At 45.0% G+C, this 13,658-nt stretch overlaps 1 protein-coding gene across 11 annotated transcripts in view; it reads left to right on the top strand.

Annotated features, from left to right (window-relative positions):
• Window positions 1–13,384, top strand: part of GBGT1 (globoside alpha-1,3-N-acetylgalactosaminyltransferase 1 (FORS blood group)) — a 36,757-nt gene extending 23,373 nt beyond the window's left edge. For 2 of the 11 annotated variants that reach the window (XM_051636782.1, XM_051636784.1), the window contains 2 exons: window positions 168–306; window positions 820–1,158. In XM_051636782.1, the coding sequence (XP_051492742.1) occupies window positions 168–306; window positions 820–951 (271 nt within the window). In that variant the 3' untranslated portion in view covers window positions 952–1,158. The other 9 variants (XR_007891304.1, XR_007891306.1, XR_007891303.1 and 6 more) reach the window with 9 other exon arrangements.
• Window positions 13,385–13,658: the final 274 nt, after the last annotated feature.

Genomic DNA, 13,658 nt, shown 5'->3' with positions numbered 1-13,658 from the left:
GATCCTGAAGTTTTAAAAGAAAAGGTGGCTGTAGTACTAAATAAAGTAATCCTTTTATGGATTAAAAAAATAATAATCTTTTGCACTTTGAGTACAAGTAACATCAGTGAGTATAACCTGCTCTCTCTTTGAACTTCTCATGTGGTTGGTTGTTTTTTTTTTTAAAGAACTTGGCCAGGAATACCCATGACTACCTCTACAGACAATTCAGACTATATTATTTGCAAAGAAACTGCATCAGTTACAACAGCCAAGACCACACTGGGCCACGTAGCAGCAGTAGAAGCAAGAGATGCTGTATATAAGGTTGGTCTGTGGGAAGGGTCTGGGAGTGGGGCTGCTACTGGTGTGGCTTTGGTATTTAAAGAAGAAAACTTATAGCTATGCATAAGATTTTAATATACACAGTGTTTTCAGATCTCAAAGCCATATTCACTGTGTGTAGAAATCCTCTTTTATGTCCATTTTTTGGTGATGTTGTCAAAAGCAGAACTGGCTCCTCAGGGACCTCGCTCAGATACATTACATGGGGACTCGTTTCAGCAGAGAAGGGAGATGAAGATCTTGCATTTTTAACAAGATTTAAATATTTCTGATAATCTAGTTTTGGAAGTTCCTTTAAAAGAAACACAGAAGGAAGGCAGTGAATTATTTATTGTTAGTATATTTCTGTTGTCAAAGGCAGAATGTAAGTGGCCTGTGTGGAAGCTTCTGACACAGTGGATCAGGACCTGGATTTAGGCAAAGTTACGTTTTATCACTACCAATTTTGTCCTTCTTTATTCTTCTTGTTTGGGTGTTTTGTTTTGTTTTTTATAGAGATACAAGTGTGATCTTGAGCAGCAGTTGGCCCAGATGCAGGAAGAAAGCAGAGCTCAGCTGCTGACAGTTCAGCGCTGGGAAGGCTGGTGGAAACGATCCGTCCAGAAGATCAAGCAACACTACACATGAGCTCAGTCAGATCTTGTGGGTGTTCTTCTGATCACTGTTGGTGTAAACTGACAACTTTGTGTTCATGTCAGTGATGTTCTAGATTGAGCCCAACAGATCTTGCTGTCTTCTTAATGATTTCTGTTGCACTCAACAAGTGCGACGGCGATCGGAGCTGGTTTTTGCCTCTTGCAATAAAAAAATCTGGCAAATGTGCTGGGAATGAAATGTAGGCTCTGTGCAGTGCTTCCTGGGCAGATCTCAGCCAGAGGCAGGTTAACTTGTGGTGGTGCTGTCTGTAATATGTGAATCTGAAAAGCTAGAAGCCCAAGCAATGGATTTGTGCTCAAGCTCATGATCAAGACTCTGGTGTGACTGAATGTGTCTGTGTCGTGCGTGGTCTGAAGCTCCCACTGTTACAAGCAGCCTGCTCAGTAGTGCAGTCCAGCAGGGAGAGTTTTCCTTCAGCACAGATGAAGCCCTTCCCACAGATATCCTCCCTTCCTTCACATTCTGAACACCACTGCACTTGCAGCTTGCTACTTCCAGTTTAGAAATCTGAAATACAGGTTTTGAAATCTGAAACAGTTGATCTGTGAAGAGTGTTTTCCATGGAATGGTCTACAAGTGAGGCATTTATCTGCAATCCAGAATGCTTTCTGAGGCAGGGCTTGAAGATAAAGTGCTGCTTTGTTCTGGGAGGTCAAGCAAGTTCATTAATAGTGCTGCTTTCAACCATATCACTTTTTTAAAAAACTGAAGAAATTTGAGGAATGTGAGTGACTATTAAAAATCCTTTTGCTGTTTTCCTGTTTGTCAGGAGATTCTGTCACTAACTCCAACCACATCTATTTCATTTTTGTTGGCATTCAATGTGAACCCTACAGCTGTAGATCAGTTGAGGACAAATAAGATAAATGCCAATGAGATGGTTTTAGGTGCAAGAAGATGTTCTGAACTCCTCTGGCTCCAGTGTTCTTGCAGATTTGTAACAGAGAAATTGAAGCAAAGGGAGAATGCATCAGCTGTTCTCCTAAGGATGTGTGTTCAAAATATGTGTATTACTTGACCTGAGGGATTAGCTGTTTACTCTGTAAAGACACATAGAAGCACACTGTGCCTATTACCATAGCTGAAACTGCACAAAAATAACTACAACATCCGTGTCTTTTTTATTTATTCTATATTAATGTTAGTATTCAATTTGAGGATAACTTTTATTCTCCTCTCTGTTCGTTACCTTCTGTCCTCCCCCATCACCCAAGGTCTGTGCTGTCACTCCCTACACCATGGTGGTAAGAGCATGAGGAGAGTTGGGTGCAGGAAATGAGGCTCCCCAGGAGACCATCTGCTAAGTAGTTCTGCCTGTTGTTTTCATTTATGGAGCTAAACTGTGGCAAGGCAGATCCTGGTTGGAAATCAGGAATTCTCCTGGGGAGAAGGGCAGCAAAGCATTGGCAGAGGTTGTCTCCCCCACCCTTTGTTTAGCCAGCTCTCCAAGAATGACTGAAAAGCACCTGTTTGAACCTCCCTCTGCACACTTGTCCATTTTGCACTTGCTGGAGGCATCGAGCACAAGGTCAGGTACGTGGTGCTGAAAAACCCTGGCATTGGTTTTGTAGCTGCTTTTGTTACAGAATTAACACAGGAATTAGATAAAACTGCCCAAAGCAGAGAATGACAGCTAGAGGGGAAAGGCTGGTTGCAAATCCTTCTGCATTTGTGAAGCTGCAGCATTTTTAGGCAAGAATCCAGAACTGCTCAGGTAGAAGGCCTGTCTATGCATATTTATTTTTGTGTGTTTTTTGTGGTGCTTCTTGGTGAAAGCTCAGATTGGTTGCCAGGAGAGTGAGCAAGAAGCACCTGAGAGGATTTCTGTGTGGCATAATAAACCAAACCAAACTTTTTTTGCTACCTCTTTTTCTGTAACCATAGAAATTGGAGAGGGGAAAATGGCCACTGGAGCTGCTGTTTGCTTTGCTAAGGCCAGGGCCAGAAAAGCTCTCTGTGATGTCTTCTTCAGCCTCCCCCAAAGCAGCGACCCATAGTGGTTCCTCCCTCTAACATCACTGCTGCTGACTGTCTATAAATAGGAGTTTGACAAACAGCCTTGCTTTTTTTTTTTTTCTTCCCCCAGGCTCTAGTCACATGTTAGAAAGTGCTTTCCTCTGAGTCCAGGCTGCACTGCAGCCCCTGGTGCAGCAGCCTGGAGAGCTGGCTGTGCAGAGGAGCACTTTGTGGAGGCAGAGGATGCTGAGGAGGTGGGTGAGCATGTGGTGCTGTGGTTCTGTGTTCCTTCAGGGTAATTATGAATGCAGCCTGGAGTGATTAATGTGCTTGTAATAAGCCCCTTTGCCACGTGCAAAGAGCCATCAAAGATGGTCAAAGGGCTGGAGTAGCTCTGCTATAAAGACAGGCTGAGGGGGTTGGGGACATTCAGCCTGGAGAAGAAAAGGCTCCAGGGGGACCTTAGAGCACTTTCCAGTGCCTGAAGGGGCTACAGAGAAGCTGGGGAGGGGCTTTTCATCAGGAGGCAGTGATAGGACAAGGGGTAGTGGTTTTAAGCTGAAAGAGGGGGAATGCAGGTTAGACATTGGGAAGAAATTCTTCGCTGTGAGGGTAGGAAGGTGCTGGAATTAGGTTGCTCAGGGAGGTTGTGGAAGCCCCCTCCCAGGACGTGTTCAAGGCCAGGTTGGGTGAGGCTTGTGCAGCCTGGTCTGGTGGGAGGTGTCCCTGCTCACAGCAGGGAGGTTGGAACCTGATGATCTTTAAGGTCCCTTCCACCTTAACGCTTCTATAATTCAGTGTTTGCCACAGGTCCCTGGGTTCACACTGTGGGAACCTTTACTTCCGTGAACAGAGCAGATTAATTTGAGCTTTTCAGGTAAGACAGCTGAGCTTGGGGAAATTGATTTTCCTGTTGAAAAGGGAGTAATTTCTTTGACTTGCAGAGAAATATCGTTACTCAGTATGAACCGTTATCGTTGTCTAATGTTTCTGTGCCTGTGTTGGGCCTCAGTTTATCTTTCTGCTACACACAGCTTTGGAGGGAGCTGTGCTGGCAGTTACTCTTCTGGGAAAGATGGAGTTTATCAGCTAAAGTGGTAACTGTATTAGCTCTATATATCAGCTGATGTGGATGGTTTGCTTGGGTTTATTGACTTGCAAAGGGTGTGTTCTTTACATGAATAAATGGAATTTCCAGAAATTAAAATAAAGGCTCCCTATGCACTTACAGCTGTGATAAGATCTCACTGAGGTGGAGAAGTTTCTGAAACATGGTTTACAGGAACTGCCTCGGTGACTGAGGGGCCTGGCTCTGACAGGCAGGTTCCGCCCACGTTCCTCATTTCAGAAAGGCTGAATCAAAATTAAACTGCGTAGAGAACATCCTATTTCTAGAATAAAATAATTTACTCTCAGAGAGAGACATTTATAGCCCATTTCCCTTCCTTTTTAGTTCTTTGCAGATTGAAAGCTGCTGGAAGGAAGAAGTTGCCCTTCCTCCTACTCTAGAAGACATGATTTCCAGGAAAGTGTTGGGATCTCTTGTCTGTCTCTTGGTTCTTACTGCCTTTATCTGGTAAGCATTTGCTGGCAAGCTTGGTCATATTTAAAACATCCTGCCTCTATCTATACTGTGGTAAAAAGCATATTAGCAGTGCAATTAGAGCTGGAAGAAAGAACAGTGATTCGTACAATAGATAAAGTAACACTGGTGGAGGGAAAAGCCTCCAAAGCAAGAGAGAAAAAAAGTCTAATTGTGTCTAAATTAGGCTGCTGATACTGTATCTGACTCAAACAAACATTCAAGTACAGAATATTTCAGTTACATTTCAGTTCAGGCTTTAAAAGAGATTATTATCTGTCTTCAAACAGTCCTAACTCACTCTAGTGTAATTAGGGGTGGCTTTGTAGCTATCAAACATTGTTGCTTTCAAATATTGGGAATGTTTGTAGCTGAGTGTACTCAGTAGAGATTCTCTTGAGCAAGCTTCTGATTGTGATCAGAACTGAGAGGGGGGGGAAAACTCTGCAGCCTGTTTGCCTGCTGCACAAATGAAAGGCTGCTCTCCCAGCACTGCAACTTCCAGGAAGTGTCTGTAGGTCTCATCAGTGCATCCTGCAAATGTGTCCATTTTAAGCCTTGCCTCGTGTCTCCATTGCTATGCACTTGTAAAAAATGTGTAGACCTACATTTTGGAGACATCTTGATGTAAATAATAATATTGAGACTGGTGTTACAAGCTGGATGCTTCTGGACTAATTTTCTCCTGAGCTTCCCACTTGTGCCTTAGCAGCAGTGACTTATGTTAAAACCTGAAGACAGTGGATCCTACACTAATTATTAAAGTAGACAAGCAGTTAGCTAGAGTTACTTCTCAAAATCTGTGCCAGATTCTGAGTTGACCTTAGAAAATCCTGGGAAGATATTTCAACATTACCTGTCTTAAAGTCTCTCTTTGTTATCCCAGGATTACAGTTTGGAATGGAAAAGTGTACTACCTCCCATATTACCTCCCTTGCCCAGAAATCTTGTAAGTATCCCATTTTCTACTTAATTAATAATACAGATTGTTGTCACAGGAGTTGTACTTCACTGGCTGTGTACATAGTTCTTAACAAGTAGACACTTGTTCTATATTTTATGAACCTATAATTAGTCACTCTCTTAAAACAGCAACAATGCAACTTCTGCTTTATTCTGCTTGCCCTTCAGGACAGCTCTGCATTTGTTACTGCATGAGTGAGGCCTTGTTTGTTGTGGGTCACAGAGACCAGGACTAACAGGTCATTATCAGGGTGTAATCACACACGTGCACATGGACACACAGGATCTCACTCTGCTTTGAGATGCAGATTAAGTATTCCAGCTCACTGGGTGGAGAAACCTAAGTCAGAGAGGTGAAATGAACAATCACAGAAGGTGTTCCAGCAGAGTTGGAATAACCCTCCATCTCCTAATCCTGTTCCTTCTCTTCACTGCAGTCCTTGCTTCCCACTTACTTTATGAGTGTATCTGTGTTATGGCAGCACGAGCCACGGAGCAGCAGCCTGCTCTGAACAAAGTGAAATGAAGCTGCTTCTCCAGAAAGAGTCAGCTTCATTCCATGGTGCAAACTAATGTACAGTTAACTGACCAAGCATTGGTCCTAAAAACTTCCTCAAAGCTGCACACAAGAGAATTTACACTGTGGAGAAGCAGGGTACATGGCCTGAGTGGCTGCCATGTCAGACCACAGCTGTAACATGACAAGCCATGGCTTTTTCCATCCTTTTTCATCACCTTGTTTTAAAAAAAAAAATAAGAAAGCAAATATTCTCTGTTTTAGGGGCATTTCTGTTTATTTCAAGCCGTTAAAAAACATTGTGTCTAGTAAGATGCTTATTTCTCTGAATACTGTTTCAAGTGTGATGTGTTTCAGGTAGTTCAGCCCTCCAGATGGACAGGGAAGGGAGCACATCCATGAGCAGTGCTGGCAGTCCCCAACAAGCCTGAGCTTCCCTAGATCTTGATCCCTAAGCTCTGATTCGCCTCCAGGCTCAGAGCTGCCAACATCCCTCTGTCCCTGTTTTGCTGTGTGCTGTTTCCAAACTGTTACTGGTCTGGCAGCCCTTGGAGGAATGGATGGACAGGCAGAACAGTGTGCACAGCAACTGGAGTGGGGGCTTGGAGAGCTGTTAGTGCAGCAGCAGGTCCTCAAGCTGAACCTTGTTCATTTTTAGGAAAAGCATTACAATCCCTTTCTTTTCCCACCCCATCATGCAGCTCCATGAAACTCCAGTATACAGAAGAGAAGCTAATCCAGCTTTTTCCCCAGTAAGTATTTCCTAACCTTTAAAATGCTGTTCCTCCCTTCCGGGCATATTCATGTATTATTCAGTGGGTATTTCTTCCCTTTTACAGATTAATTTATCAGCAGCCAAGAGTGCTGGCTCCAAAGTAAGTTTCTTTGTTTGATCTTTGTTGTTTGTTTCTCCTGACTTTTGGTTTGGGTGCTGTGTGGCACTTAAGTGTTTCAGAGTCCTAGGACACACTGAGCAGTACCTTATTCTATGAGAAGTCCAACCATATGGTTTCTCCAGCTGTCTGTGATGTTGTAAGATTGAGTTTAGTCATTGTATGAAGGTGCTGAGATATTAGAGCGTGTTGTCCAGGAAGCTGTGGCTGCCCCATCCCTGGAAGAGTTCAAGGGCAGGTTGGGTGGAGCTCTGAGCAACCTGGGCTGGTGGGAGGTGTCCCTGCCCATGCAGGGGGGCTGGATCTAGGTGATCTTTAAGGTCCCTTCCAATCCAAACCAGTCTGTGATTCTGTCCTTGTTGACATACCTGCTGTAAGCTCCCAGTTCATACATTAGGAACTGTTTTTGAGATGGGAGATGCACAATAGCTGTAAGACAGTGAGGAACACTTCCTGGAACTGTGCTGTAGCTGTAACCAGTGCTGGGAGAGCTTTGAATCCATTTCAGGGCAAAATCAAGCAGGTGCCTTGCATGACCTTCAGCAGTGGTTTCAGCCAGCCTGCTGGATCTGCCACTGGAACAAATTGCAGGCACTCACACAGACAAGTTGTTGTGAGAAGGAGTCAAACCAGTGAGTTTAAACAGACACAGAGGTTTTCAGGCAGCAGCAGCTGGGAAGTGACTTAGGCAAACACTACTTGTCAGCTCCTGCTTGCTAGCAGTCCCCTTCAGTCCAGCTCCTATCACCTGGCTTATCTCAAGCAGTTCACCTTCAACAGCCACCATTCTTTTGCCTGTTAATAAACACACCTCTTGGTATGTAACTTATTTTTTTTCCACCTGCTGTTTCAGCAGGATGTGCAAGGCTTGAATTTTTCTCTCTTCTGTGTTGGAATAAACGAATGTGTGAAATCAGCAAGTGTGTACTGGGCTACATGAATCATGTAGCTCTTAGTGCTCTGTGTCTTCTGAAGGGAGTTGACTAGCACACGCTGGGAGGATGCATTCCATGGAAATGAGTCACTGGGAAACCCTGTGCAGCTCTTTAAAATGAAATTTAAAAGGCCCAGCTTAAAGAAACAAACTTGCAGAATTCCTTCTCCAAAAAAAAAAAAAGATAATTAACGCAGAGCAGCTCAGTTTGTACATTTTCTACAAACAAAATTCTTCCTCCTGTATAATTTAATCTTTTAATCACATGCCCTGCTACAGGAGGGAGTGAAATTGTTATTCTCCTTGCCACTCTGACTGAAAGGATTAGATCTAGGTCGAAAATGTGGTGCTGCCACAGCCACTCAACTGCTCCCCACAGCTCCCTGGTTTGGTTCTGGTGCTCTTATTGCCTCGGCAGCCTGTCAGATGAGAAGCTGCTTCAGCCTCCAGCTGTGACCCTGTGCAGGGCACATTTCATTAGCAGAGTGCTACAGGTCAGGGTCTGGGGTGAACGTGAGTGGGCTGGGGTAAATGACACATCACAAAGGGCACCTTGTTTTAAAATCTGAAAGGCAAGAAAGAACCTCTGAAAACAAAAAAAAAAAAGAGGTTGAAATAGCATTGAATAGCTCTGATAGGACATAATCAGGCTCTGCATAGTCAATATTTTCACTAACCACACAGGAGATTAAGGATTTTTCTATAAATTTGTGGTATGTTTGAGTTCTGCTTCACATACAGAATTTTAAATTCTATCTGAATGTGTTAAAGCTATATATAAATACTGGAGAAATAAACTGTCATGCCTCAAGCTGTGTTTTAATAACACAGCAGTGGGCTCTATTTTTATAGTAATTTTCATATTGTTACTTGTGTTCTCATCTGTAGGTAGCAAGCTGCATCAGGCTGATATTCAAATATTCATAGCTTCTCATTCTGTGAGTCCTGGGTACATTAAACTCTCCCACAGCAGAAAAGTCCTATGAGCTTAAATGAGGTTTAGTAGATCCTTGGGTTTTTGCCAATTTGTTAAAAAGGGCTTAATTTCATCCCAGGAACTGGAATGTCCATGCTCAGTAAATAACAGGGAGAAAGATCTGAAGATGATACCACCTGTAATGAGTTACTGCTGGTGCACACACTGGTGCAGCTTCCTTTTTAGAGTTTCTTCCCCATTTCCTGGCCTTGAAACCAAAAGGAACAACAGTTGCATGTCATTAACATTCCCTTTCTCTTCCTCCAGGCGTCAGGATGTGCTGACACTCACACCATGGCTGGCCCCCATCATCTGGGAAGGCACCTTCAGCTCTGAGATCCTAGACAGTGCCTACAGGCCACTGAATCTCACCATAGGGGTGACAGCCTTTGCAGTGGGAAAGTAAGTGGAGCACTCTGTGGGCACACTTCTTGGGCTGATGCATTTCCTCCCTGGAACCATCATCTTGACTTCTCTTGTCCTCAGCAGAGCTGAAATCTGCCCCAGTCTGTAGTAAACTTTTATCCCCGTGTGTTGTGGCCATAATCATACAAGCCAACAAGAGAACAGAGTCAGCACCCAAGGTGCCTAAAGCATGGTCAGTATTTCTGAAGAGCTGGCGTGTGCCTTGGGAATTAGAGCTGTAGGCAGGTGGTTGGTTGGTCAAAGCAGGGATAATCCACTTGTTCCTTCTCCTCCACTGTACTTAACTCATTGCATGTGTAGGGTGTGCATCCTTGCAGCAGTAGCTAGTCATCCCTTGTCCTCTTTCATTAATCAAAGTACCCTTAATGACCCACCCTGTGCCCCCTTGTCTTGCTGTGCCACTCATGTTGTGTCTGCACAGATACACCAGGTTTGTGGGTCGCTTCTTGGAGTCAGCAGAGAAGCATTTCATGAAGGGCTATCAGGTGAACTACTACATCTTCACCAACAGCCCAGAGACCATTCCTGCTGTCCAGCTGAAACCTGGACGAAGGCTTGTCCTTGTCCCCATCCAGAAATACTCCAGCTGGCAAGAGATCTCCATGCGCAGGATGGAGGCCATAAACAAGCACATAGCAGAGGTCAGCCATCAGGAGGTGGACTACCTCTTCTGCCTGGACATTGACATGGTGTTCTACAATGCCTGGGGGACTGAGACCCTGGGTGAGATAGTAGCAGCCATACACCCTGGCTATTTTAATGTCCCTCGAAGCCAATTCCCTTATGAGAGGAGGAGCTCTTCAGCAGCCTACATCCCTGATGGAGAAGGAGACTTCTACTATGGAGGAGCTGTGTTTGGAGGGCTGGTCAAGAAAGTCTATGAGCTCACCAAGACTTGCCACATGACCATTCTGGCAGACAAAGCCAATGGGATCATGGCAGCCTGGCAGGAAGAAAGTCATCTCAACAGACACTTCCTGTCTCACAAACCCACCAAGGTGCTTTCTCCAGAGTATATATGGGATGACAGAAAGCCAAAGCCCCCTGAAATTCACCTCATCCGTTTTTCCACAGTGGATAAGAACTACAAAGAGATAAGAGATTGACCATCTAATCCCTGCAGAGATGTTCTCCACACAATCAAACCTATTGAATGTTATCTCCTGCAGCTCCTCACCAGGAATTTTTGTTCCTGGTGTGAAAGGAAGATGTGGATAGTTTCTCTGGAGAACAGGAATCAGTGCATTTCTGAAGAAGGAGCCAAAGTGGAGGTGAGAATGAAAAGGTTTCTGGGTTCCTAATCTGTAAATAGAAGGATCTCACCTGAGGCTGCAGCCCACAAAGGCATCCAAAAGGCCAGTTATCAGATGCAAGGCTGTCCTTGTAGCAAGGCTGCAGATGCCTTTGCCTGAGTGTTTTCCAGAGGCCTGGCAGAACCTTAGCAAGCTCGGAATGGCACCTGACATTCCTGTGGAGAAGACCTAGAGTTTTAGTAAAGACCTTTTCACTTAAAAAAGAATTTTCAGGGAAATAAGTTTTCATACATTGTAATTGAAACTCACACTTTTTCTCAGGATCAAGAGGGAACTTGAGCTCAGAACAAGTTAGCCCTGATGAACGTGCAGCAGGATTTTTTGGACCTTCTCAGCAGAGAGCTGGTGCCAGCCATTGCCAGTAAGAACCCTGGTCTGACAGGACAAACAGTGTGAATTCCTATAGCAATTGTCTTCTAAATTCCAGTGTGTGTTTTGCAAACCTGAGATGACACAGAACTGGCACAGCTCAGACCCAAACTGAACTTCTTTGGGTTTATGTCCATCACAGATGTGCTCTGAACCTTTTCCCTGGTTCATGTGTCTCTGTAGATCATGTAATCTTTTCCAACACAAAATCTGGTATCGAGAGGTTCATGTCCCTACCCCGTTGCTTCATTCCTTTCCAACTTTTCTAAGCATTGTGAAATAAATTGGCCAGAATCTGCTGGAACTGACTGGAAGAGCTGATACATTTCCAACAAACAGGGTGATTTCATTTTATAACCAAATGCTCCAGGGAAACTGTGAGTATGCTGGGGTTAATGTTTTCATTGCAGGAGAAGCTGAACTAGGTGTTTTGCAGCCTTTAAAACCTGACAGCTCATGAGGGTGAACAGGCTGGGGGGGCATCCAAGCACAGGGAAGCAGGCACAGCTTGCCAACAATGACCAAGGGGACAGCACAGGGGGTCCTGTGCCACCTCCCTTGCTGCAGCACGTCTGCCATGGACATCTTGTGGCTCAACCTACCCCAGGGCTGTGCAAGTCTGTGCTGTGCTCATGGAGTGTGAGTGGGGAGAGAGAACACAGGGAGCAGCAGGGAAGGGCTGTGCTGCACTGTACAGGGTGGAGAGAAGCAGGGGTGAAAGGGCTAAGCTGCCTGTTTCTAAGGAAACAATTTAAAAATGAAAAGAAAAAAGGCTCATTTGGCAGAGAAAGAGAAAATGGGGAAGAGGTGCCTGACTGTTCTTGCTGCTCCACATGAGAAAATTGCTCTGTGGCAGTGTATCAAGTATGCAAAGCTTTAGGGCCCCACCACTGATTGCAGATGACTTAACGAGCCATTTCAGCCCCGTGTGAGCAGACTGAAAAATGACACTTGCTGGTGTCTTAGGCATTTCATCTTCCAGAAGACTCTAATTAGAAAAGCTTTCATGGTAGCCATAATATAGATGAGGTGCACAAAGTGCCTCCAGCACAAAGCCCCTAGTGGCAGCTGGTCTGAGTCCTGCTTTACCCAGCAGAGGGTCTGTCTCCCTTACTGTATTTTCTCTAGGCTGTTGTTAGTGCTGTGGTGCTGGAGGAAGACACCCCTCTGCAGAACTGAACCAGAACTGAATCTCCTGTGAAGCTGTCTACATTTGGTAACCAGGCACATCATCTGAGACAAAAGGGTGAAGAAAGTTCCTTACCCAAATATTTCCAAACAGGTATATTCCCACCAAACCCAGGATTAATACTGTATATTTCCTCTTTGTAAAGCAGTTGTGTTTGGAGGCCATGACTGAAACTAAGGTCTTATTATGCCAGTTGCTATATATACATATATATGCACATGGATTCTTTTACAAGCCACAAGGAGCTGCCTAGTCTGATCTGCACAAGACAAGCTAGGTAATTGTATCTCCCACTATCAGTATCAAACTCACAAGACATGGCTGAGCTCTGCCAGGTCTCTTGGAGAAGCACTCTGGCCCAATAAAAACAGAAAGTGGTATAGAAGCCACAAATCTATGGATCAACTGTGCCAATGGCTAATTCCCCCCGTGCCTTAATTTGGCTCTAAATCAGCCTGGGTCTGTATGTGCAGCCACTGGGCTTCATCCTGCCATACTGTATATTCTGAATTCCTGTGCAGATGGTTCACAGGCTGAACTAAATGCACCATGAGAAGAAGTTCCCAGGTGCCAGTGCTGTGTGACAGAGGGTGGTCTGTGTTTCTGGGGTACCTGTTCTGCAAAACTATCATGAAAGGCTTGGTCTCCAGCTCTGCTGCCTGTTGGCCTGCTCCAGGACCCTGTGATTGACACAGTAATAGCCTGATTTGTGCAGTGCCAAACATGTTTATCTTCCTGGCAGGCCTGCAGCTTCTCCCCAGGGAAAGGTTTTGTATCACATGTTACCTGACACAGTTCTGCTCGACGAGGCTGTGATTTGAAGCAGTACCTAGAAACTCCCAGTGTCTCCAGGGGGAAGAATGTGACTGCAGAAACACACTTCCCAGTGCAGTGTGGGAGATGCTCCCTGAATCAGCTCCTGCCCTCCTCTAATTAATGAAGGCCTGGACTTCTGCTGTCATCTCCTGCTGATTAATCCCCTTCCCCCAACACCAAGCTTTCCTTCTCTGGTTTGGATTGTGCAGCCAGAGGCCTGTGGGTGGTGGGGGAGCTTCACAAGGACCTACTTTCTGATCTGAATTCCCCAACATCCCTTCCTCAGTGGGGAAACTGAGGCACACACTAGCAAGGCAGCAGGCAGGCAGTCCTGCAGGTGAGGTCTTCCTCCATTCACCAGGGGACAACGCTGTCTCATGTGTCCTTGTGCCAAGGGAATTTGGACTTAGAATCACAAATGCAGCACTGCACAAAACCAGCACGTGTAAATAAACCATCAGCCCCTCTACACTGCTCATGCTGTCAAGGTATTTCCAACTCAAGCCCTGTTTGTGCTTAACCAAGCCTCAGATCAGTAGCTTGTTGCCTTCCCAAGGGCCTCTTGTTCTATCATCCCTTTCTGCTTGGCTGGAACAGACTCATCATTCATTGTCCATCTAATTTAAGAACCAATCTGACAGGCTTTTTCTTTCCTTGTCCCAGCTGGTGACTTCCATGGTGCATTCATCCCCAGAGGGAAAACTTCTCTGGGGGAGCAAGAAACAGCAAATTGCAGCACTGAA

The sequence above is a fragment of the Apus apus genome, chromosome 19 (genome assembly GCF_020740795.1).
Source record: "Apus apus isolate bApuApu2 chromosome 19, bApuApu2.pri.cur, whole genome shotgun sequence".
Classification (NCBI taxonomy): domain Eukaryota; kingdom Metazoa; phylum Chordata; class Aves; order Apodiformes; family Apodidae; genus Apus; species Apus apus.
Note: the sequence above shows the minus strand (reverse complement) of the source record. Positions and strands in the feature narration are given on the sequence as shown.